Here is a 22,315-nt window from a genome sequence, read left to right on the forward strand (position 1 = left end):
CAGCAGGGCGAATACCAGGTCTAGAATGCTGTGCATGGACATCGAAGTTTGCAACCTGTAGTTGCCTGGCCGAATGTCAGCGTTCATGGAGTAGTTTGGTTCTTCAATTTTATTTTCAACTTTGAGAAGGCATTTGACCTGCAAATTTCTACCTGTTTCCAGTCTTTTATGCCTCTTACCGGTTGATTATTGCACCTGCTGTGGCATATCTTGCTTTGCCAGGCGTGTGGTTGGCTGTGTGCGAAGTATTTGGGGACGAGAAAGTCTGGGACGAGGAATTTGCAACAGGGAGCCATGGATATACTGAAGTCTCTGTTTTTTCGTGAAGATTTTGTGTATCTACTGATTGTTTCACGGGCGCTTTGAGTGGCTGCTCGAGGTGGAGCAATGGGTCTGCTCCCAGAGTTGCCTTCGCTGCGCAGAGCGTGTTTTGCATATAAGGGATTTTGGGAATGGAGAGAGAAGTTCTTCAGTCTTGTACTCATACTCGAATATCACACTTCGACTACAGTACAGAAAAAGCTTCCCAAGTAACTTCCCTCTTGCCTTTTCACAGACTTCGACATCTACCATCATCACACTCCTCACAGCACTTCTCCTTCCTCCCCCCCCCCCACATATAGACATCATGTCTATCAACAAGTCTTGCATGATCTGTGGGACTGAGGAAGATCTCCTCGCTACGCCGTGTGGCACCCACTGGGTGTGCACTGAAGACGTGGCGGATTTCTTCGAATCCGCGACGAGGTCGGAGAGCCTCTTCCCGCCGAAATGCTGCGGTGAGACGCTCTTGCTGGAGGACTACGAGGCCCACGTGCCGTTCGAGGCTTCATGGGCGTACCATGTCAAGCAGAAGGGCGAGTATGCCATTCCGCCCAAGTAAGTCACCTCCCCTTGATATCTCCCCCATACAACAAAGACTAATGCATTGAAACAGAAACCGTGTGTACTGCGCGAATAGCTCGTGCAGTAAGTTCCTGCACCCTGGCTCGTACGCCTGGGATGAGGAAAGTGGGACAACGTATGCTATCTGCAAGGGTAGCGAGGGCTGTGGCAAGACGACGTGTGTGTCGTGCAAGCGGCTTCTGGCCTCCGGCACGAAAGAGCACGCTTGCCGCGGTGCCGAGGAGGAGCGGGAGTTCCGGCAGGCGGCCAAGGAACAGGGGTTCCAGGAGTGCTTTGGGTGCAGCCGCACCATCGAGCTGGCAGAAGCATGTAACCACATCACGTGAGTTTCTTTTCCCCCTTTCACTAAAAACTTTACTCGTGGGCGTATACTGACCTCTTTGTAGATGCGAATGCGGAGCTCAGTTCTGCTACGTCTGCGGCAATGCCTGGACGGGGCTGCATGGCTGCCCCCAGTATGGGGCCGCGGAGTATGACGACCTGGGTTACAACCAGGACGGCTTTCACCGCGAGACGGGCCGGAATCTGGCGGGGCTGGACCGGGACGGGGAGATTCGCCGTCTCCAGGAAGGGGTCGAGGAGTGGCGGGGTGATTGGTGGGGGGTGGGGCAGCAGAGGGAGGCGGAAGAGGTGGAGTGGGATGATGCCGAGGATGAGGGCTATAGGGCGGATGAGAGTGATTTCGAAGAGGAGGAGGGATATGGTGAAGAGGGGAATGACAGGGGGGAGGTCAGGTATGTGGAGGAGGAGGAGGAGGGTAACGATAGGGGGGAGGGTAGATATTATGATTGAATGCGTGCTAGTTTAGAATGGAGTATGTTTTCCTTTTGTTGCAAAATCTTGCCATGGCTTGACAACTACATGCCTGATTAGTGTACGAGTCTTGCGTCTGAAGTTGTAGCTGTATACGCCCAGCATGCACTTCTGCTGTTCTTGTTGGTGTGGTTTTGAGGCTTGTAGGAGCCTCAGTGACGTAGTGAAATACGATATTTCCAGCACTACTCTTAACTCCGTGAACCCACGATGACGATGATTAATGACAACACACACATTGCGGTGAGCTCTTCACATACCATAACAACCTCTGTATTTGTCCAGCCTCCCAAAGACTAACCCCCATCTCAAAATGTCATACAACACCGTCGGCATCGTAACCGGCGCGAACAAGGGCATCGGCCTCGCCATAGTTCGCCAGCTCGCCCTCCAGTACCCAAAGTCCCCGCTCAGCAACGGATCCTTCCTCATCTACCTCACGGCACGCGACCAAGGACGCGGCGAAGCAGCAGTCAAAGACCTCCAACAAGACGCCCAGCTCAAGCAGGCCAAAGCACTCCAAGCCGACGGCGGACCCTCCGAGATCAAGTTCCGCGCGCTCGACATCACAGATGAAGAGAGCGTGAAGAGTTTCGTAGCGCACCTCAAACAGACGCATAGCGATGGCATAAATTTCATAATCAACAATGCCGGCATCGCAATGGAAGGCTTCAGTAAGTCGCCTCAACAACAACCTTCCCCATCATGAAGAACATGGACATCTAACTAGCCCACCAGATGCAAACGTCGTAAAAACAACCCTCCACTGCAACTACTACTCCACCCTGCAAACCTGCCACTCCATCCTCCCGCTCCTAAAACCCCACGGCCGCATCGTAAACCTCGGCAGCATGTCCGGCCACCTATCCAAATACTCGCCCGAGATCCGCGACCGTTTCCTAGCCTCCAAGTCCGAAGACGACGTGTCATCCATCATGCAGGACTTTGCGTCCGCGGTTGAAGCCGGCAAGGAGAAAGACGCTGGGTTCCCGAGCGCGGCGTATGCCGTGTCGAAGGCGGGGCTGATTGGGGGGTCTAGGGCGCTTGCGAGGGTGCTGAAGGAGAGTGGGAGTAGCGTGCTGGTTAATAGCTGTTGTCCTGGCTATGTCAATACGGATATGACGAAGGGGAATGGGACGAAGACGCCGGATGAGGGCGCACTGACGCCGGTTTTGCTGGCGATTCAGGATATTCAGGGGAGGACGGGGGAGTTTTGGCAGAATGAGAAGGCTATTGAGTGGTAGTGGGAGGTTGGTGTATGGGTATGTTACTCTGGTTGTTGTAGGTTAGTGATACATGATGAGTGTAAGCTGTGTGAGTTATCGTCTACAGATGGCTTGTTTTGTACATTATGAACGCTGTGTTGAAGTATCGCGGTTAGACCCAGGGAAGCATACTGTATATCTCATTCTCTCCGGTGATGTTCAACTTTGGGATAAGGAAGACCCATCCAAAAGACATAACCACAAGTTGACATGAATACGGAAACGATTATATCGTAAAAACCCCCATATATGCAATTCACATCTCCCAAACACATCAACAAGTCTCTCAATACAACGACTTCAAGACGGCAAAAGCCCCACCTTCTCAAGCCCACCATCCTCCTCCTCATCGAAAATCCCCTTCACCCCACCACCCACCGCCGATGCATCAACCCCACCCTTCTTAACAAAGAACCTGCTAAGTTTCAGCTGCCCCTCGTCGTCGTCGCCGCCAAAAACGTTATCAACCTTCCTCCCGCCGATCCTAACCGCATGTTCAAGACGCGCACAAAGCCGCTCACTACAGTCCTTCGCGTCCAAGATCGCGAGATCAACCGCTGCCCCAGCCTCCATGATAGAGTTACTCAGCATCTTGACGTGCTGTGCGAGGTTGTCGACGGCCTGGTTGAAGTGCTTGACTTGCGCGGACTCGGGGAAGGGGGCCATGACTGGTGAGGAGCCAGCTTGCGAGGGCGCGGGGCTGAGGAGCGGCTGGTAAGGGACGGATAGCGGGCCAGGTCCGATTGCGATGTCAAGCAGTGTGAGGCGTGCGGCAAGGAGATCATAGTCTGTGTTTTTTCTGATCTGGTAGTGTTTTGACGTATTCAGGTGCGTGTGTATAAGGGTGAGGATCTTGGGGTCGGCAAGGGGAACGTCGACTAGGGTTGGATACAGGAGAAACGAGAGCGCGAGATGGCGCTGGAAGTACGCTGTCAGGGGAGACTTGACGGGGAAGGCGCGGATTAGGTTTCTTTGCAGGATGGGGTGGGTGACGCGCGGGAGGAGTTTCTGGGCGAGGTCGCTGAGCTGTGAGGCGATTAGAGAGTGTTCTTTATCCTGTGTTGGAGGGCGTCCTACGCCGGTGGTCAGCTTGCGCTCGTCAGTGAATTGACACATGATTGCTTCTATGGCGTCTTGGACGTGTTGGAGGACGTCGGCGTCCGCTGAGACGCTGTCATCCATGCACACGTGAGAGAGTATGTAAAGCGCATGACATTTCGTTTTTGTGTGGAGCCTGTGGGTGGTTAGATGGAACGAGGGATATTTGACGGTTGCATACCAAGGCGCTGCTCTTTCAAGCAAACGGACAATCGATCTTAGCGAGTCTGGGATGGGAAGTTTACTCGCTGTGTGAGACACAACCGATAGCTTAAGACCATCTTTCGAGCTGAGACTTTTTACATCCGCGCCGATCGTTCTGAACATGTCATCGAGCCTATCTCTGTTTAGTAGATCTGGCAGGTATTGATGATGAAACTATGATAAAACATCAGCAACGTGAACGGTCAGGCTGCGATTGGCAACGCACCTCTAAAAGTTCGAGGTATTTGTAGTCGAGAGACTCATTTCTACCAACACATACTAGACAAAATTCAGCTGCTATTTCATACAAGAATGCGATGCAGTTTACTTTGATCTATCGTCCAAGAGGCCAACTCTTGCGGTAGCTCGCGGATGCGGAATATCTGGTGAGCAAAACCAGTCAAGAATGCTTGGTCTCTGGTAGACGGATCTGTACCAGGTTAGCGCATACCTGGTGACACGATACGACATCCGCACCTTCAAATACTGAAGCCCATCGATGATTTGGTAAGCTTTGCCTGGGAAATGAAAGAGGCAGGTGGTGTGAGTCTGATGCATCGTGGAAAAAGTGGAAAGCGGCGTCCATTTGCGTTGCGTTCGTTCTTTGCATTGCAAGATAGAGTCGGTGAGCCTTGTCAGAATCTTCATCATCTGAGACAACCTGGCCCAGCGCCTGCTCATCGATGGCAACATCAGATTTCACAGGTACCTCCACAAGTCTGTCCAGCTCAGCTTTGCCCTCTATAATTTCCTGCTCAAGATCTCTGTTCTCCCGTGCTGTTTCTACAAGTAGACTAAATGGTTGCTTGGTTCTCGTGAGCTTCTTTGGTGGTTTGCGCAGCACATCTTCACTGTTGTCTAAGGCGAATCTAGATCGCGTAGTTTGAGTTGTGGATTTGGATTTGGGAGCGGGTACGTCGCCGAAATCAAGATCAGGCAGCGAGTCGGTATCGGAATCCGAGTTCAGCACCACTTGTTGCCCATTGGAGACTACGCGTTTGCTGGCGCCGGAGTTTGCAGAAGTTTGTGACAGAACTGGAAGTTGAGCTTCAGGACTTGTGGCTTGGGTCGCAGTGCTAGGTATGGCTGACGGAATCGAACTGGTTGGGTGAGAGGCAGCGGTCGTAGTAGCAGAAGGTTGGCCTTGTGGGTCACTGGAAGCACTCGACTCTGTTGATAGGGATGCATGTGCTCCTGCGTTTCATTCCGCGCGTCAGTTGTGACAGAGACTATTGACAACAAATTGCGACCCTACCTCTCTGCTGCGGGGTGGCAGGTCTTGAGCCACCCTGCAGTCCCTGTGACGCGGGAGCAAAGAAATCCCGTATGCTCCGCGTATTCTTCTTCTGAGGCTTCATAATTTCTGGCCTCGTATGCAGCGCGGTAATGATAGAATGGCGGGGGAATCGCGTTTGGTGTTATGCTTGGCGCGTTTGTTCCAGGCGTCCAGGCGTCGTATTCACGCGGGCACGTGACTTTCATCGTTTAAAACGAGTGCATACGATGGTACGCTAGATTTTTATGACGTCTGTGGGCTGCACTTATATTGACGACATGAATTTGGGTGAGGAAGGCAACTGGCTGTTGTCGACGTGCTGTTGTCCAGTAGCAAGCGCTCGACACCAAGTGACATTGAATTTGCTCACAGACCGACTCACGCAAAACCTAGGTGCCTCTGTGCAGGGGTCGTGGTGAACGCCATGTTTCGTTTTTGAGTTTGTGCATGCATACTATGTAGCATTTGGGTGCCAATTGTCACTGCCATACGCCTGCTCCTAAGTGCTTATGGCTTCTAGGCTGCTTACCACGCTGTGCATGGAGGTCGTATCGCATAAGTGTGAGAGGTCATGTTCCATTCGCTGGCGTCGACGAGGCAACCAAACACATGCCCTCAATTCCGAGGCTGAAGTCGAATCTGAGAAGCACCATCTGGACAGAGATAGAAGCAGGCGCACAGTCGTTTATTTCGTATAATTAAACGCTCACCGTCGTGAGAGATCCTAGTGCCACGCGTCAGCGATGGAGCCGTGGACGGACGAAATTGTGATAGCTCCGGCTAGCCCGTGATCCTTGCTCCGTCGTGTGTGTAAGCAACGGTGACGGGAAAAGGGAGCGCTCTCTCTCTGACACTGTGACTTTGCTGCATTGCCACGCCCCATGGACCGCTGACGAGACAAGACAACCGACACCAAGCCATCGCTGCGCAAACTGCCGCCATCGCTCGCTGCGCCGTTTCTTGGGTCGTGTTTGTTGTTGCCGCAAGCATCGTCATCTCGCTGTTCGGCGTTTCCATAATATCCGCCTCACTGCCCGAGTCCGTCGCGCGCCATCTGGCTTCACCCCCGTCACGACCGCACTCCCCACTACGCCCGGCCTAGCACCAGCAACATCTCTCGCGTCGCCGGCATTCTCAAACACAGGCAAATTGGCCTCACTAGTAGCATAGAGGCCCTCCCGGCTGAGGCCGGACTCGCATCGAGCTCCTGATCTCATCACTCGACGTGCCCTTAGCTCGCCTGCCGCGCCAACATGGACTCAGACACCAACGACGGAGGGGCCGATAAGATCCAGTCGCTGCCCGTAAAGCGAATCCGATGGGCGACACACAGGGCGACTGGCACGACAGCCGCAAACAAGCGCCATTCCCTCAAGGAGCGCCTGCACCGGCGCATGGGCTCTGGGGGAGAGAAACGGGACTCACTGGGCAAAGAGGGAGGATCAGCACCGGACGCGACATCCGAGGGCTCAGATGCAGGCAGCGACGAGCAGGAGGGCGGGCGGAGAGTCTACTTCAACGTTCCTCTGCCGCCGTCCGAACGCGACGAGGACGGCTCCCCAACAGTCCAATATGCGCGCAACAAGATAAGAACAGCAAAGTACACGCCCATCAGCTTTGTACCCAAGAACCTGTGGTTCCAGTTCCACAATGTCGCCAACATTTACTTCTTGTTCATCATTATCCTAGGCGTACGTATACTCACCCACGTGTGCCACGGCTGATTGAGCGCTGACTCGCAGACCCGCAGATTTTCTCGATTTTTGGAGCCTCAAACCCAGCGTTGAACGCCGTACCTCTCATCGTAATTCTCGCCGTGACGGCTGTCAAAGACGCCATTGAGGACTGGCGCAGGACAATTCTGGACATCGAACTCAACAACGCCCCAATCCATAGGTTGGTCGACTTCAACAATGTTAACACTGCAGAGGATTCTGTGTCGATGTGGCGCAAGTTCAAGAAAGCGACCACCAGAACTATCGTCACGACTTGGAGGGCCATGAAAGGCGTAACAAAGAAAAAGGGTTCCAAGGGCAAGGGTGAGGGTAACAAGTCCATTGAAGGCCCGCGGTCCTCATTTGATACACGACGGACATCCGTTGCCTCGCGCCAGGAGTCATATTTTGGCCACCAGGAGGATATTCAGATGACCCCCGTTCCCTCACCCTTGCCTGGTCAATCCCCGACCCACTCTCCTCTCCTCACAGGGGGCCCAGGAGAAAACGACAAGGTTCGGGGCGCCGATTCCAAGGGGACTTCGACGAAGAAATTCTGGGGCAACGTTATCAATCCATTTAAGACGGCTCCCGAGAAAGCGCGGTTCATGAAGGATGCCTGGAAAAGCGTACAAGTAGGCGACTTTGTCCGCCTGTACAACGACGAGGAGATACCTGCCGACGTCATTGTCATTGCTACTTCTTCCGACGATGGTGCTTGTTACGTCGAGACCAAGAATCTGGACGGCGAGACGAATTTGAAAGTTCGCAACGCTCTGCACTGTACACGCGATGTGCGACACGCCCGACACTGCGAACGAGCCGAATTCGTCATCGAAAGCGAGGGTCCACATTCGAATCTCTACTCATATAGCGCTGTCATGCGATGGCAGCAGCACAACCCGAAAAGTCAAGAGACACCGACGTACGAAATGGCGGAGCCCATTTCGATCAACAACTTGCTTCTTCGTGGATGTCAACTGCGAAATACCGAATGGGTTCTTGGTGTCGTTGTGTTTACTGGCGAGGACACCAAAATTATGATCAACTCTGGTATCACCCCGAGCAAACGCGCTAGGATTTCCAAGGAACTGAACTGGAACGTCATCTACAATTTCATTCTGCTTGCTGTCATGTGTCTTATTTCAGGCGTTGTTCTGGGAACCACGTGGGGTAGAAGCGACACCTCGCACGCACTTTTCGAATATGGGTCTTACGGCGGCAGGCCTGCTACGGACGGCATAATCGCTTTCTGGGCCGCCATCATCCTCTTCCAGAATTTGGTGCCCATCTCTCTTTACATCACACTGGAAATCATCCGCACCCTACAGGCTTATTTCATCTACAGCGATACACAGATGTACTACGATAAGCTCGACTATCCATGTACACCAAAGTCCTGGAATATTTCGGATGATGTTGGACAGATCGAATACATCTTCTCGGACAAGACAGGTACACTGACGCAGAATGTTATGGAGTTCAAAAAAGCCACCATCAATGGTGTTCCATACGGAGAGGCGTACACAGAAGCTCAAGCAGGCATGCAACGAAGACAGGGTGTTAACGTCGAGGTCGAAGGGGCTCGTGCTCGTCAACAAATCGCGCGGGATCGCGTGCGCATGATCGAGGGGAGTCGGAAGATACATGACAACCCTTATCTGTGGGATGACGACCTGACCTTTGTAGCCCCGGATTACATCGATGATCTCGCTGGAGAGTCTGGACGAGAGCAGAAATTGGCTAACGAACAGTTCATGATCGCACTCGCACTCTGCCATACTGTTGTTACCGAGAAGACCCCTGGTGACCCGCCACGGATCGAGTTCAAGGCCCAATCACCAGATGAGGCAGCATTAGTGGCCACTGCACGCGATGTAGGATTCACATTCGTCGGACGAGAAGACGATCGTCTTATCGTTAATGTCCTTGGGGTTGAGCGTAAATATCAAGTTCTTAACACACTTGAATTCAACTCAACGAGGAAGCGAATGAGCGCCATCATCAGAATGCCGGACGGAAAAATTATGTTGTTCTGTAAGGGAGCAGATAGCATGATCTATTCCAGATTGATCCCTAACGAACAACGCGAGCTTCGTGCGACTACTGGCGAGCATCTCGAGATGTTCGCGAGAGAAGGTCTACGAACTCTCTGCATAGCTCAGAAGGAGGTTTCCGAAGCAGAGTATACAGAATGGAATCGAGACTATGACGTAGCTGCAAATGCTGTCGCCGGCCGTGAAGAGAAGCTAGAAGAGGTATCCGACCGTATTGAGAATCAACTATGGCTTATTGGCGGCACTGCCATCGAAGATCGACTACAAGACGGCGTTCCCGAGTCCATTTCTCTTCTTGGTCAAGCTGGTATCAAGCTGTGGGTCCTGACTGGTGATAAGGTCGAGACAGCTATCAACATTGGATTCTCCTGCAATCTCCTCGACAACGATATGGACCTCATCATTCTCAAGGTAACAGACGACAACATCGCATCTGTAGGAGCCCAACTCGACGAGAAGCTCGCCATATTTGGTCTGCAGGGATCTGAAGAAGAACTGGCCGCCGCTCAAAATGATCACGAACCGCCTCCAGCCACGCATGCCCTTATCATTGATGGAGATACCCTCAAACTGGCTTTGGATGACTCGGTCAAGAGGAAGTTCTTGTTGCTCTGCAGAAAGTGTCGATCGGTTCTTTGCTGTCGAGTCAGCCCCAGTCAAAAGGCAGCAGTTGTGAACATGGTGAAAACCGGATTGGATTGCCTGACACTTGCTATCGGAGATGGTGCCAACGATGTGGCCATGATTCAGGAAGCCCATGTTGGTGTTGGAATAGCTGGTGTCGAAGGTCGGGCGGCAGTCATGTCCTCCGATTACGCAATCGGCCAGTTCCGCTTCCTCACTCGTCTATTGCTTGTTCACGGTCGATGGTCATACCGACGACTTGCAGAGACCATCGCTAATTTCTTCTACAAGGTAAATTCGATCCCGCATCTTTCACTAAATGAAACTACTAACATACGCACAGAACGTCGTTTGGACGTTTGCTTTGTTCTGGTACCAAATCTACGCCGATTTCGATAGCGCCTACATCTTCGACTATACTTACATTCTCCTTTTCAATCTTGCCTTTACTTCTCTTCCAGTGATAGTCATGGGTGTCTTGGATCAAGATGTCGATGCCCTGGTATCCTTGGCTGTTCCTCAACTCTACCGACGCGGTATCGAGCGGAAGGAATGGACACAGCCGAAGTTTTGGTATGTCATATCCTAGAATGTCAACAACTGCCTGCTAATTACTCTCCTAGGGCGTACATGGCCGATGGAGCCTATCAATCCGCAGTCGCGTTTTTCTTTGTATATGAGATATTCGCACCCGCTACATTTTCGAGCTCCAATGGATTGGACCTTGCTGAGTACAGACGGATGGGTGTTTACGCTGCTACCACTGCTGTCTGCGCCGCTAACATTTACGTCCTTTTCAACACTTACCGCTGGGACTGGCTGATGCTTACAATCGTGGCTGTCAGCACAATTCTAATCTGGATCTGGACCGCAATCTACACGTCTTTCACTGGGAGTGCGCAATTCTACAAGGCGGGTCGCGAAGTGTATGGAAATCTGAACTTCTGGGCATACGTCCTCTTGGCGATTGTCGCATGTTTGCTTCCCCGTTTCATGTTCAAATCTGCACAGAAACTGTTTTTCCCAATCGACGCGGACATCATTCGAGAGCAAGTCGCGCAAGGAAAATTCGACTACTTGAAAGATGGCACTACTTCAATTCCTCCTCCACAAGAGGAGGCTGCCAAGCCAGAAGCTGATGCCACAAAATACAAGGCCGCCAACGCCGACGCTACCGACGAGGACGTTCGCCCTATCTACCCGCCTTCGGTGGTGACGACACACAACCCACGCTCCACGAATGGCAGCAACAGTACCGACTTCACGCTCCGCCGCTCCATGGAAGGCTTACCACCTGCACCACGCATGTCGGTAGAAGGACGCGTAGAAAGTACGCAGCGCCCTGAACACCGCGTGCGACCAAGTTTCGACCGTGCGCGTATGTCCATGGATCCTGTGCGTGCTAGCTTCGAGCAGAGTAACGACTTCACCTCTGCGGCGATGTTGACGCGTCTCGAATCTGCACACAGTCGGAACAGTTACCAGCACCCTAACCCTCAAGGACAAGGGAACGCGACTCCCATGAGCAAATTACGGAATGCGTTGAGAAGAGCGACGATCACAAGAGAGGAGCAACCGCAGGACTTGGACGCTCCGCCTATGCCTAAGAGTCCGCCGGGAAGTCCGAAGCGGTAGTATCACACGTGAAGTTGGGCGACTGTGGATAACGTTGTTGCGTATACCCCTGATTACAACACGGCCTTGTACATAAAACCATCTCTTACGCATTGCGTATCGATGTCTCACTGCATCTCTATATTTTTCTTATTATCTTAGCCTCTGGGGGGGTTTCAGGAGCAAGCAGCGTTTTTGGAAACCTCGACGTTTTGTATGATCCAAATTTGTCGATTTTGCTTTGCGTTTCTTTCCTTTTTCTTTCTACAAAGCCGTCCATGGATTGGCTTGCCTAAGGCAGGTGCGTTTGTTTTATCTTGCGGAGCTTCGAGATTGCACTGGCATTTATAGACTGATGCGGTATGGATGATCGGATATATGGGTGTATATATTTAATGAGTGTAACTGGCTTTCATTGCAAGTTGACTTTGATTTCAATGATGTGCAACTTGTGTAAGTGAACTGCTTGTAAGCGTCTATTATAAATGTGCGTGACCGTTAGAAGAGCCGTCAAGCTAATAACGAGGTGTCGTTGCTCCGACTGTAGTGTCTCTCTGGCTGTCTTGATTTGAGCTGTTTGCAAATGAAGGTAAAGGGCGACACGACTCGAGGATAAATTGTGTAATAGGCTTGGCACCCCGGCAACGCGCAGCACTAGCGGATCGCGTCGCGTTTGCCATTCCACGAACCGATCAGAGCGCTGACGTCTGTCTGTTACTTTCTTTCCTCTACAACCCCCTTCTCTCCGCACGCCTAAACACGAACACACCTTCACCGACTCCTCCTTCACAGACTCGGGTTTCCTTACCGCTATACACCGCACATCGATCACCGATACTGTCTTTCACCCACCACAAGAGGCCCAAGGAAGGCGCGCAGTGCACTTGGCAGTGTAGATAGTATATCTTTCAAAAACAGAAGCACAGTAAACCTTCTGTACTGTTTGAGGGCGTTGATAGGGCTCGGTGATGCCCGTTTGCTTGTAGCGGTGATCAGAAGAGGGGAGTTGCACCGCTGCGTGCTGCACATGAGTAGCGGTGTTGTACCATGGCGGAAATCCTTGAGAAGATAAAGTATGTACCTATGCTCTGAACCTATGCTTACTGCAGGTGCAACCACTGCCAATTCACCTTATCATCCTCACATGCTCTTTCCTCTCACTTCCCTCTCAACCTTCTCTTCGCTTTAGACATGTCTAACCCAACTGTTTTCTATAGCGAGCTTCGAGCGCTCCCGGAAGAGCAGCACCTCTTTTGCCCCCGCTTAGGTGCCGAGGACTGGGGCGTATATTACGATGCAGACGTTGCTGGTCAAGAACCCGAGACCGACCCCACCGCACTCGATGACCGCAAACGATTGATACAAGAAGCCGAGGAACGAAAATGGACAGCACTCAAGGCCATGGAAATATTAGCATTCGACGGCGAGGAGGCAGCACCACATAAGGAATGGCTGGTTGAGAGGTTCAATCAGCTCATGCAAAGTTGCGATGTCTGTGTGAGAGTGTTCCACACATCCAGGGCGGAATGGAGGACACGGCTGGTCGACACCTACGACGAGGACAACATTGGCGATTTTCTGCGTGTCGTCGACGAGCAATGTCTGGGGCGCATACAGACTGGGTTGGACGAGTCGAACAGGCTACTCAGCGAGGCTGAACCCAAACTGCGTACCGTACGGCTTTTACCGACCGAATGTACCTATGCTTTCTTTGAGGCCCTGAGCTGCGACGCTCTAATACGGAACGAGGAATTACTCCAGCGACACTTTGACGCACCGTTCGCTATGGTCCAGTCGAAGAAGCGCCTCAAGATTCAGACATTCCTACCCGCAATGACCCGTTTCTTGTTCAGCAGAAACGAGACGCGCCAAAATTGGGCAACTCTGTCGTGGTCCACATCAAAGCGGAATGTGTTGAAATCTGAGTTTGAATGGGCTGTGCGGGACCACCTCATCAGCGCCATGATGAAGGTCCAGATGAACAATCTCGACCTGACGTTTGTCTCTTGTTATTGGAGCGGAGTACGGCTCATCATTAGCAAAATGGACCAGGAATTGATCTCGGAGTCGATCCGAGGCCTAGAAGGTGGATTCTACAGGCTGATGTTAGATCATCTTTCACTCAAGTCGGAAGGTTTCATGGACTTGATCGCGACTATGAAGCAACTGCTGGAGCGTTCACCAGTGGACTTTTGGGATGGCATGAACGCTATTACGCCCTCAATTGTCACTGTCGTGGAGCAGATATTCAATAGCCCGGTTCTCAACCAGATACTCCTCGCGGCAACAGCGGACGATGCACAAGACACGGAAAATTTGAATGCAGCATTTAGCTGGATACCTCCGTTCCTCGTCTCTATCAAGCCAGCCAACCTAGGTCCTGCAATTCGGCCTTTTGCTAATGCGCTTCTCGGTCGCTTCCAGTCTGAGCGCTACTCGCCAGCATCTAGAGCTTTCTGCTTTAGAGAGGGTCTGAAAGTGTTAGACCATGCTTTCCGGAAAATGGCTGAAGGCAAGACCATGGACAAGTTTGTGGGACAGCCAACGGTGAACAGCATGCTTGATATGCTCTCGACTCACATTCAATTGCTTGTCAAAAGCCTCAAGCGTTTCAGCAGCAACAAAGAGAGTCAAGGAGATATGTATCTTGTTCTTTCCGTGATTCAGGGTGCTTTTCAGTTAGAAGCGCAGTCTCTAATCATCGAGAGACAAATGATCTCAGCGAAGAAGCCATCGCCTACAGAAACACCGCCGTCCAGTCCGATTTGGAAAACTATTCTCAAGGCGGTGGACTCGGAAAGCTTGGAGCTTGCTACGCATTTATTGATTGCTGGACGAACCCTGACTGGACTTGAGCCGTTGCAGATGAAATCGGATACTGAAAAAGTGCCTGCAACAGTACGGCACTTTAATGAGAGATTCAAGATGCTGTCCCAGTCAATCACAGATGTGGTTGATCGCCTGTCAGAGTTTGGTCCATCTCAGCTTCAAGCCCTCTTCGAGAAACCAGCCGCGGCTAGCGCCATCGTTTCGTTACTCTTCTCGTCCACAGAAGACACGAGAAACTCCGCTATCGAGCTTTTGAAGGTCATCAGTTCCGAAGACGAACGCCGGGGTGCTTTGCAGCACATTTTGAAGAGCCATTACAAGAACGTTCTGCAGGGCATATCGGACTCGAGCCGTCAGGTTAAGCAAAAAAAGGCATTTGCACCAGCACCAAGCATGATACGAATGTGGTCAGACGTCATCGATGTTATGTGTAACTCTCAAGATGGTATACTGCGATCACGAAATCTCGATTCTGGGGAAACTGGAGCCACGATGAATCTCTGGAAGTATCTCTGGGATTCACTTACAATGATATTTGCAACTACAGAAGCGTGGAGCAACCTAGGGTTCTACGACAAGAGAATGATGATGGACTTTTGCCGCGATACTATGCAGTTCGCTGATCAGCTTTTCAACCAATGTAGTATCTTTGCAACTGCATTGAAAGGGTCTACGACAGATAGTGAGGACGGCGGTTCCAAAACTGAACTTCTAAAAGAGTTACTGGCGCTGCCCGCTGAGGCCATGGAAGGTTTGGCAAAATGGCTTCGTTTACGTGACGAGTTCTTGTCTAGCAAGTCCGTCACTTTGATCAGCAAACTCCTGATCCGTCTTCACAACGTCTCTATTGAGATCGACCCAGAAACTCTGTCTTACATGGAGAGGGTACTCTCTGGAGACGTTCGCGCCAAGCTCAGCACGACACAACAAGCAGAGTTACAACAAGCTCTCGAAACGCATCTTGGCCGCTCTCTAGTCAAGGAGGAAGAACCTGTCAAGCCAAAACAGGCTTCGATCAGCAAATGGATGGCTACCGGTACAGCATCCTCGCCAGCTGATAGCAAGGCCAAACTACTAGCTAGCATGACGTCGGGTGCGAGTGCGTTCCAGGAGAAACGAGAAGCCATGAAGAAATCGGATGCAAAAGCCGCAAAACAAAAGGCTACTGAAGAACAGAAGACTGCTCAGATGTCCGAGTTCCGGAAGAGAAGGCAAGAGGAATTGGCCAAACGCGAGAAAGAGAAGGCTGCCGCCGTTGCTCGGGCACAAAAGGCAAGGGGTATCAACACGCAGACTGGCGAAGCAGGCTCTGGTTTGGAAGGCCTGGGTGTCTTAGGCAAAGACCAGGCCGCGAAGGGTGAAGGTCTGATGCATTCGTCAGATGAGTCTGATGACGACGATGGAGATATTGATGAAGATCTCTTTGGTATCAAGAAGACGAAAACAACCCTTGGACCGAGAACGAACATCGTCAACGAAATCAAGATCCAAATGCCGGTCAAGAAGAAGAGAGTTCAGCGATCCATCAAAGACATGCGTGCTCGTCTCGCGCCTGACCTGTCATCTCTGCATAGGATCATCCTTGGTTGGGATTACTTCCACGAAGGTGACTTTCCACCCAAGTCGAGACCAGATATCTATTCCAAGGTCCCGGGTACTTTCAGGACACCTAACGACTATCAATCGACCTTCGAGCCTTTGTTGACGCTTGAAGCTTGGCAAGGATTCGTGAAGGCTCGTGAGGAGAATCAAGGCAGACCATACGAGGTCCGAATCACATCGCGAGCTAGCGTGGATGCGTTCCAGGAAGTGGGCAGCACAATGACACACGCCGAGAATCGGGAGGTCATGGTCTCCGAGGGTGATATCATTCTTCTCTCGAAGAGCAAGACTCCCTCTGCTCAAGAGGCGACGTGCCTTGCTAGAGTGTTCCGCGTAAAGAGGAAACAACAGCACATCGAAGTCTCGTATCGCGTCGTACCCGCAAACCCCCTTTCGTCTGCTCTATCACTCAACCAGGCTGTCTACGGCACCAAGCTGCAGTCTATCACGCCACTGGAGCGTGAGTATGGTGCGCTGAAGGGTTTGCAATACTATGATTTGTGCGATGAGATCATTCGGGCGAAGCCTTCTCCGCTTTTGACCTACAAGGACAATCAGATTGATCCGCTGATTCAAACTTACAATGTGAATCGGGCACAGGCTAAAGCTATCAAGTCGGCAATTGACAATGATGCGTTTACGTTGATTCAAGGGTATGTAGATGTGTGGAGATGTCATTGATTCATGTACTGATCGTGTTACAGACCACCTGGTTCCGGAAAGACGAAAACAATCACAGCCATTGTTGGAGCAATCCTTTCTGACAGCTTTCGTTCGCGTGGCACACAGATGGTGGTTCCAGGCCAGCCGCGTTCAGAGACAACTGCTAAGAAACTGCTCGTGTGTGCGCCCAGTAACGCTGCTGTCGATGAGTTGGTCATGCGTTTTAAAGATGGCATCAAAACCCTCAACGGCGAGGAGCGAAAAGTCAACATTGTGCGTCTGGGTCGCGGTGATGCTATCAAGGCGAGTGTCCAAGACTTGACTCTCGAGCAACTTGTTAGCAAAAGGCTCGGCGTGAGTAACTCGAACGACAACGACTCCGAGGCTACTCGCAAGCTCTTTCAAGATCACAAGCAGGTATCGGAGCAGCTTAGGCAAGCTGTCGACCAAATCTCAAACGGTGAAGTCAAGGGTGATGAGGCGTCTAAGCTCCAGGACGATATCAATGCTTTGCGAAAGCAGAAGGCGGCTCTCGGAACGAAGATTGATAACACCAAAGACAACGAGAGACTTGCGAGCCGAAACGCGGATCTGAACCGCCGGCGCGCACAAGAAGCAGTCTTGAACGACGCACATATCATTTGTGCAACCCTCAGTGGATCTGGGCACGAAATGTTCCAGGGTCTCAGCATCGAATTCGAGACGGTCATTGTTGATGAGGCTGCGCAGTGCGTTGAGATGAGCGCACTGATTCCTCTCAAGTACGGGTGCGCAAAGTGTATCCTTGTCGGAGATCCGAAACAACTACCTCCCACGGTGTTCTCGAAAGAAGCAGCGCGCTTTCAGTACGAGCAGAGTTTGTTTGTTCGCATGCAGAAGAATCATCCCGACGACGTACATCTTTTGGATACACAGTATCGTATGCACCCAGAGATTAGCTTATTCCCCAGTCAGACATTCTACGATGGCAAGCTTTTGGATGGAGGCGACATGGCTGGGCTACGCAAGCGGCCGTGGCATCAGAGTATGTTGCTCGGGCCGTATCGATTCTTCGATGTTCAGGGTCAGCACCAAGCTGCGCCGAAAGGGCACTCACTCATTAATATCGCGGAGATCAACATTGCGATGCAATTGTACAAGCGTCTTACTACCGATTATCCCGACTACGACTTCAGGGGGAAAGTCGGCATCATCACACCCTACAAGAGCCAGCTCCGCGAGCTCAAAACACGCTTCACCACCGCTTACGGCGCCTCTATCGTCGAAGAAATCGACTTCAACACCACCGACGCTTTCCAAGGTCGAGAGAGCGAAGTCATCATCTTCTCTTGCGTGCGTGCTTCGCCGGCTGGTGGTATCGGTTTCCTGCAGGACATCCGACGTATGAACGTCGGTCTCACGCGTGCAAAGTCTTCGCTCTGGGTGCTGGGTAACTCCCAGTCGCTCGTCCGAGGAGAGTTCTGGAGGAAGTTGGTCAACGATGCGAGGGATAGGAAGAGGTACACTGACGGTGATTTGTCGAGGATGCTGAACCAGCATTCGAGCAAGTTCCCAGCTCCGAAAGATGGTTACGTGCAGCCTCACCGCCCAATGCCGGAGATCAAGAGCGAGCCTTCAAGTCGAAAAGGGAGCGGGCAGTCCAATGGATCGGAGATCAAACAGGAAATCATGCAGACCATCAAACAGGAGATCAAACAGGAGATCAAGACGGAACTGGTACACCACGGCAAGCGAAAGTATAGCCATGATCAAAGCAGCGATGTCGTCGTAAACACGAAAAAGGAAGACGTCGACGTCGACATGGACGATGTGCACTCGGATTCGGCGTCTACCACGCTCAACGGGGGCAGCGGTCGGTCCACCCCTGCTAACGACCCGCACAAGAGCTCAACGCCTGGTCTTGACCCGGCTGATGCGACGGACGCTTCTGGTCTAGGCAGTGTGATGGCGGCGATGACGAAGCCGAAGATCAGGAGACGGGCGAGGGAGGCTCCGAATCCGTTTATCAAGAAGAAACCAAGGACGGGATGAACGACCTGAGCGAGTTTTGGGGATTTTGTGCGGCTCTCAACTCACCATTTGCGGGCCAACATTTTGATGGCGTTTTTGAGGAGGTGATGGACACAGCTTGAGCATTTGCCCGGCGTTTCTGTGATTACACTTATCTTGCATTGGGCATTTTCCGTATTTCAGATAGATGGTGAGCGCCGAATGGGTACCTTGATAAAGGAGCCATGGTGAATGCCATGATGATTATTTGCGGGAGGATTGGCCGTGACGCGGACGAGGCGTTTGTGGCGCGGATTTGATCGCTGTGATTGACTGCGAGCTAAAGAAGTCTCCATCGTGACCCTTTCTCGAGGTGTCGTTGTATTTTTGTTGCGACTCCGCACGTTGAAGCCGGTCAGCTCCACGCCGCTGACCAAACACTACACAAGCGTTATGACGCGTGTTAGCCCTCAGTTCAATGCTGGTTCATATGGTAACCTTCATATACCCTTTCTTGGCCAACTTGTCAGGTGTCATACTACTAGCCAAGCTCCTGTCTTGCGGTAACCAAAGAGGCAGTCACACTGCATTTTGTCGTACATCTCTTCGTGTCACCGCCAACGTGATACTACATGTTTGCGTGCCATTTCCATTATCGCTCCCGACACCCATTATTGAATTTTCAGACATTAAACCCCCACCATCATCAACACACAAAAAATTCGCCGATGTAGTTTCTTTTGGCATCACGAACATAAACATGCTCGCGGACCACAACCCACACCAAGCACACCATTCCTTCCTTTTCCAAACCCTACATCAACTTCAACTCTCCTCGCATTCCCATGACAACATCCCGTAAATGACCCACACCTTGTTGTCAGTATCCTGTGGTGTCACGCATGACAATATGTCCATCACGAGCGCGCAGGGCTACGTTGAACACTTAAATACCGCCACGGGTCGCACCGCAGGATTCTGTTCCCTTCACATCCTGACATTTCGCTTGCACGCAGCCACATTCGATGCGAGTACCTGGTTGACGTTGCAGTGGAAGGACTGAGCCATCCCGGCGAGATACCACGGCGACTGCATATGCTGAGTACCGGCGTGAGACGTTCCTACGCACGACGAAAACTGGACGGTTACTCTACAGCGTGCGATTGTTTCCCGTTACTCGACAGCCCACAGTGCGCACGGCGGCTATCGAACTTCAATCTGCAACATGGCGCACGTTTATCAGGCCCCGGGTCGGCACCAGATCATGTACACTCACAAGTCGACACAAAGCCTGCTCGACCTCTTCCCCATGTTCGGCCATCCCGGGATCAGCGCGCTGGAATATGCTGGAGTGGTAGAAGAAACGCGCAAGAAGAACACGAGTTTGTCGGCATCGCTCAAGTGTAAGACATCGAGCTCGGCGCTTGACGAGAACACAGTCCCTTCGACAGCTGCGGAAACGGATCCGGTTAAGGCAGAGCAAGTGCAATTCATAGCCGAATTTGGCTGTCAGCAGCGACGACGGGGCAAATTCGTCAATCATACACCGAGGAACTTTGAGATGCGTACTACGCAGAGGGTGGATATCTATGGCTCTGCTCGACCAGAGAGCGAGAACTACTCTCGACCTCGTGCTTCAATCCAGGTCAATTCGGACGATACTCGCCACCCATCAACGAATCAGCATGGATACGGTTCGTTGTCAGGCTCGAGGACCGCGGAGAAACGCATCACTCTCAACAGAGGGGCTCCGGTTGAGCTTGATTCCAAGGAAATCATCTTGGAAACAGCTCCGCGGGTCTACCGACCATCGATAGAAGTTCATCGACGCTCGGTTTCCACGCCAAAGGCGAGGGTTGCCGTTTACCCGTCGCGAACTGCTGCTTCTCTACGATGCCTTAGGGGAGAGGTTAACGTTCGGAGTTCGAGTGCAACACATCATCGTCAGCCGGAGGAGACACAACAAAGTCAAACACCCTACAAGAACCCGATTCATGGATCGCGTAATGGCGCCCGACATGCCCCATTGGAACCACTTGTCGCGTTACACATGCGCAAAGAAGCGGATAGTGTTCTCGAAAGCCTATCTTCCCAAGAAGTAGAGACCAAAGAAGATATGGCAACGTTTCAAGTTATTCAAAAGTACTTTGAGAGTGAGGGGAAAACATCAAGTCCACGTTCGAATATCAAGTATCACCCTCAGCCGTCGAGTCCATCAAGAATTCCTCTTACAACTTCGCCGGAATCACCCACTCCTGGGGCCAAGCTGAATATCCACGTCCCTCCGATGAATGAACTGGAGATGTCATATAAGTTTCCACCAGCCGTACCAGACCGTAGCCCCAAGCGACTCGAGAGCCCAAGCTTTCCACTACGCACCATGTCCGCGGCGACCAGAAACAGAGATCCCACTGTTGCATCTGAAGATCCATACTCTCCGCATACTAAGAAGAGCAACCCACTTCACGTCCCCAAGCACCGAACTTCAAGGTATGGCAGTGTAGGACAAGCCGCCCGCGCCGGCTCATCCAACTTAGGACGAATGGCGCCACTAATTCTCGGCCATGCTGCACTCACCGCCAGCAGTGACCTGGGCCTGAACGACATCAGCTCTTATCTTCGTAACACGGGACCTCCCACAGACACGCAGACAACAACCAGGCAGCGCATCAAAGCCGGGATGAAGATGTTCCGTGTCAATGATAAGAAGAGCCTCGCAGCACGCGTAGGGTCAGTAGAGGGCTCACCACAACGCCCACGTATACCAGTGATGGTGCCGGCCTGCGCGCGTGAAATGACGACGTCCGCTGGCGCGAGGCATTTGAAGATTGTTATCCCGATAGATGCGGTGACAAGCAATCAGACGTTTCCGCTTCCTGTTAATAAGGCAGAAGCACTACGTCGCTCGAAACATAGGTCCCTTTCCTTCAATGAGGAGATGTTGTGTCCGAGCGTGGGATCTGAGAATGAACACGTTTTCGCTGCAGAACCGCATGAGCGCTCTTCTTCAGCTCCTATTTCGCGCCGTAGCCCTCCAATAACCCCGAAGCGAGAACACGTCCAGGACCATCCTCTGGCATCAAGGGAGGAGCAGACTCGTGCTAGGAAACTCCGGGATCTACAGAAAGTCAGGCGGAACTTTTCTTCTTCCGACATACAAAATGTTGCGCCGCCGACGCCGACACTGGCGCAGGACCCAGAGTCTCTTGGGGCAGACGACGAAAGTTCAAGGGAGAAAATGGCGAAGCTTGAAGAGAAGGTCGGAGCATTGCAGAAGCTTAACACACAGCTTGCGGAGACGCTGACGAGCCTTCTTGGGGATGTTGAGAGCAAGGATGGGAAGATCAAGAATGAAGATGTGTTGAGGGCTTGCAGACTGGCTGGGTATGAAGGGGTGTTGATGGGGATAGATGGTACAGAAGAGAAACCGCTGGAGCTCGACTCTAAAGAAGAAGATATGTTCGGAGGAAAGGAATGGCTACGGCTCGATTTTGAGGGAGACAAAGAAAGAGGACTTCGAGATTCGACTTGGAGTCTGACACTGTGAGCAGTCTCGAGAAGACGGATGCGCTTGAACGAACGTGGCTTTCCGCAGCCCACCTACAACGTTTTTCTTTTGTTTATTACTCAAATACTAATCATTTCATCTACGACGTTTCT

General features: G+C 51.9%; 6 protein-coding genes across 6 annotated transcripts; 5 read left to right on the forward strand and 1 right to left on the reverse strand.

Moving 5' to 3' along the window:
- Window positions 1-592: 592 nt before the first annotated feature.
- On the forward strand, window positions 593-1,461 carry P153DRAFT_312897 (uncharacterized protein; the record flags this gene model as incomplete). Its single annotated transcript, XM_033664860.1, has 3 exons — window positions 593-879; window positions 938-1,228; window positions 1,293-1,461. Coding segments are annotated over exons 1-3 (711 nt in total), but the record flags the coding sequence as incomplete, so codon positions are not given.
- A 462-nt stretch (window positions 1,462-1,923) lies between these two features.
- Window positions 1,924-3,214, forward strand: P153DRAFT_336812 (carbonyl reductase). The gene is made up of 2 exons (XM_033665717.1): window positions 1,924-2,393; window positions 2,458-3,214. Exons 1-2 carry the CDS (start codon window positions 2,033-2,035, stop codon window positions 2,961-2,963), a joined length of 867 nt encoding a protein of 288 aa, XP_033525245.1. The 5' UTR covers window positions 1,924-2,032; the 3' UTR covers window positions 2,964-3,214.
- A 70-nt stretch (window positions 3,215-3,284) lies between these two features.
- Window positions 3,285-5,644, reverse strand: P153DRAFT_384080 (uncharacterized protein; the record flags this gene model as incomplete). Its single annotated transcript, XM_033670304.1, has 6 exons — window positions 3,285-4,218; window positions 4,264-4,460; window positions 4,513-4,565; window positions 4,615-4,716; window positions 4,764-5,480; window positions 5,542-5,644. 6 exons carry the CDS (start codon window positions 5,642-5,644, stop codon window positions 3,285-3,287), a joined length of 2,106 nt encoding a protein of 701 aa, XP_033525246.1.
- Window positions 5,645-6,434: 790 nt separating this feature from the next.
- P153DRAFT_312906 (phospholipid-translocating P-type ATPase) lies at window positions 6,435-11,995 on the forward strand. The gene is made up of 4 exons (XM_033664861.1): window positions 6,435-7,253; window positions 7,313-10,249; window positions 10,302-10,531; window positions 10,582-11,995. Exons 1-4 carry the CDS (start codon window positions 6,816-6,818, stop codon window positions 11,591-11,593), a joined length of 4,617 nt encoding a protein of 1,538 aa, XP_033525247.1. The 5' UTR covers window positions 6,435-6,815; the 3' UTR covers window positions 11,594-11,995.
- Window positions 11,996-12,259: 264 nt separating this feature from the next.
- Window positions 12,260-18,776, forward strand: P153DRAFT_206084 (tRNA-splicing endonuclease-like protein). Its single transcript, XM_033662537.1, has 3 exons — window positions 12,260-12,645; window positions 12,790-16,656; window positions 16,708-18,776. Exons 1-3 carry the CDS (start codon window positions 12,620-12,622, stop codon window positions 18,695-18,697), a joined length of 5,883 nt encoding a protein of 1,960 aa, XP_033525248.1. The 5' UTR covers window positions 12,260-12,619; the 3' UTR covers window positions 18,698-18,776.
- Window positions 18,777-19,919: 1,143 nt separating this feature from the next.
- On the forward strand, window positions 19,920-22,202 carry P153DRAFT_287670 (uncharacterized protein; the record flags this gene model as incomplete). The annotated part of the gene is made up of 1 exon (XM_033663554.1): window positions 19,920-22,202. One exon carries the CDS (start codon window positions 19,920-19,922, stop codon window positions 22,200-22,202), a length of 2,283 nt encoding a protein of 760 aa, XP_033525249.1.
- Window positions 22,203-22,315: the final 113 nt, after the last annotated feature.

The sequence above is a fragment of the Dothidotthia symphoricarpi genome (assembly GCF_010015815.1).
Source record: "Dothidotthia symphoricarpi CBS 119687 unplaced genomic scaffold P153scaffold_7, whole genome shotgun sequence".
Taxonomy (NCBI): domain Eukaryota; kingdom Fungi; phylum Ascomycota; class Dothideomycetes; order Pleosporales; family Dothidotthiaceae; genus Dothidotthia; species Dothidotthia symphoricarpi.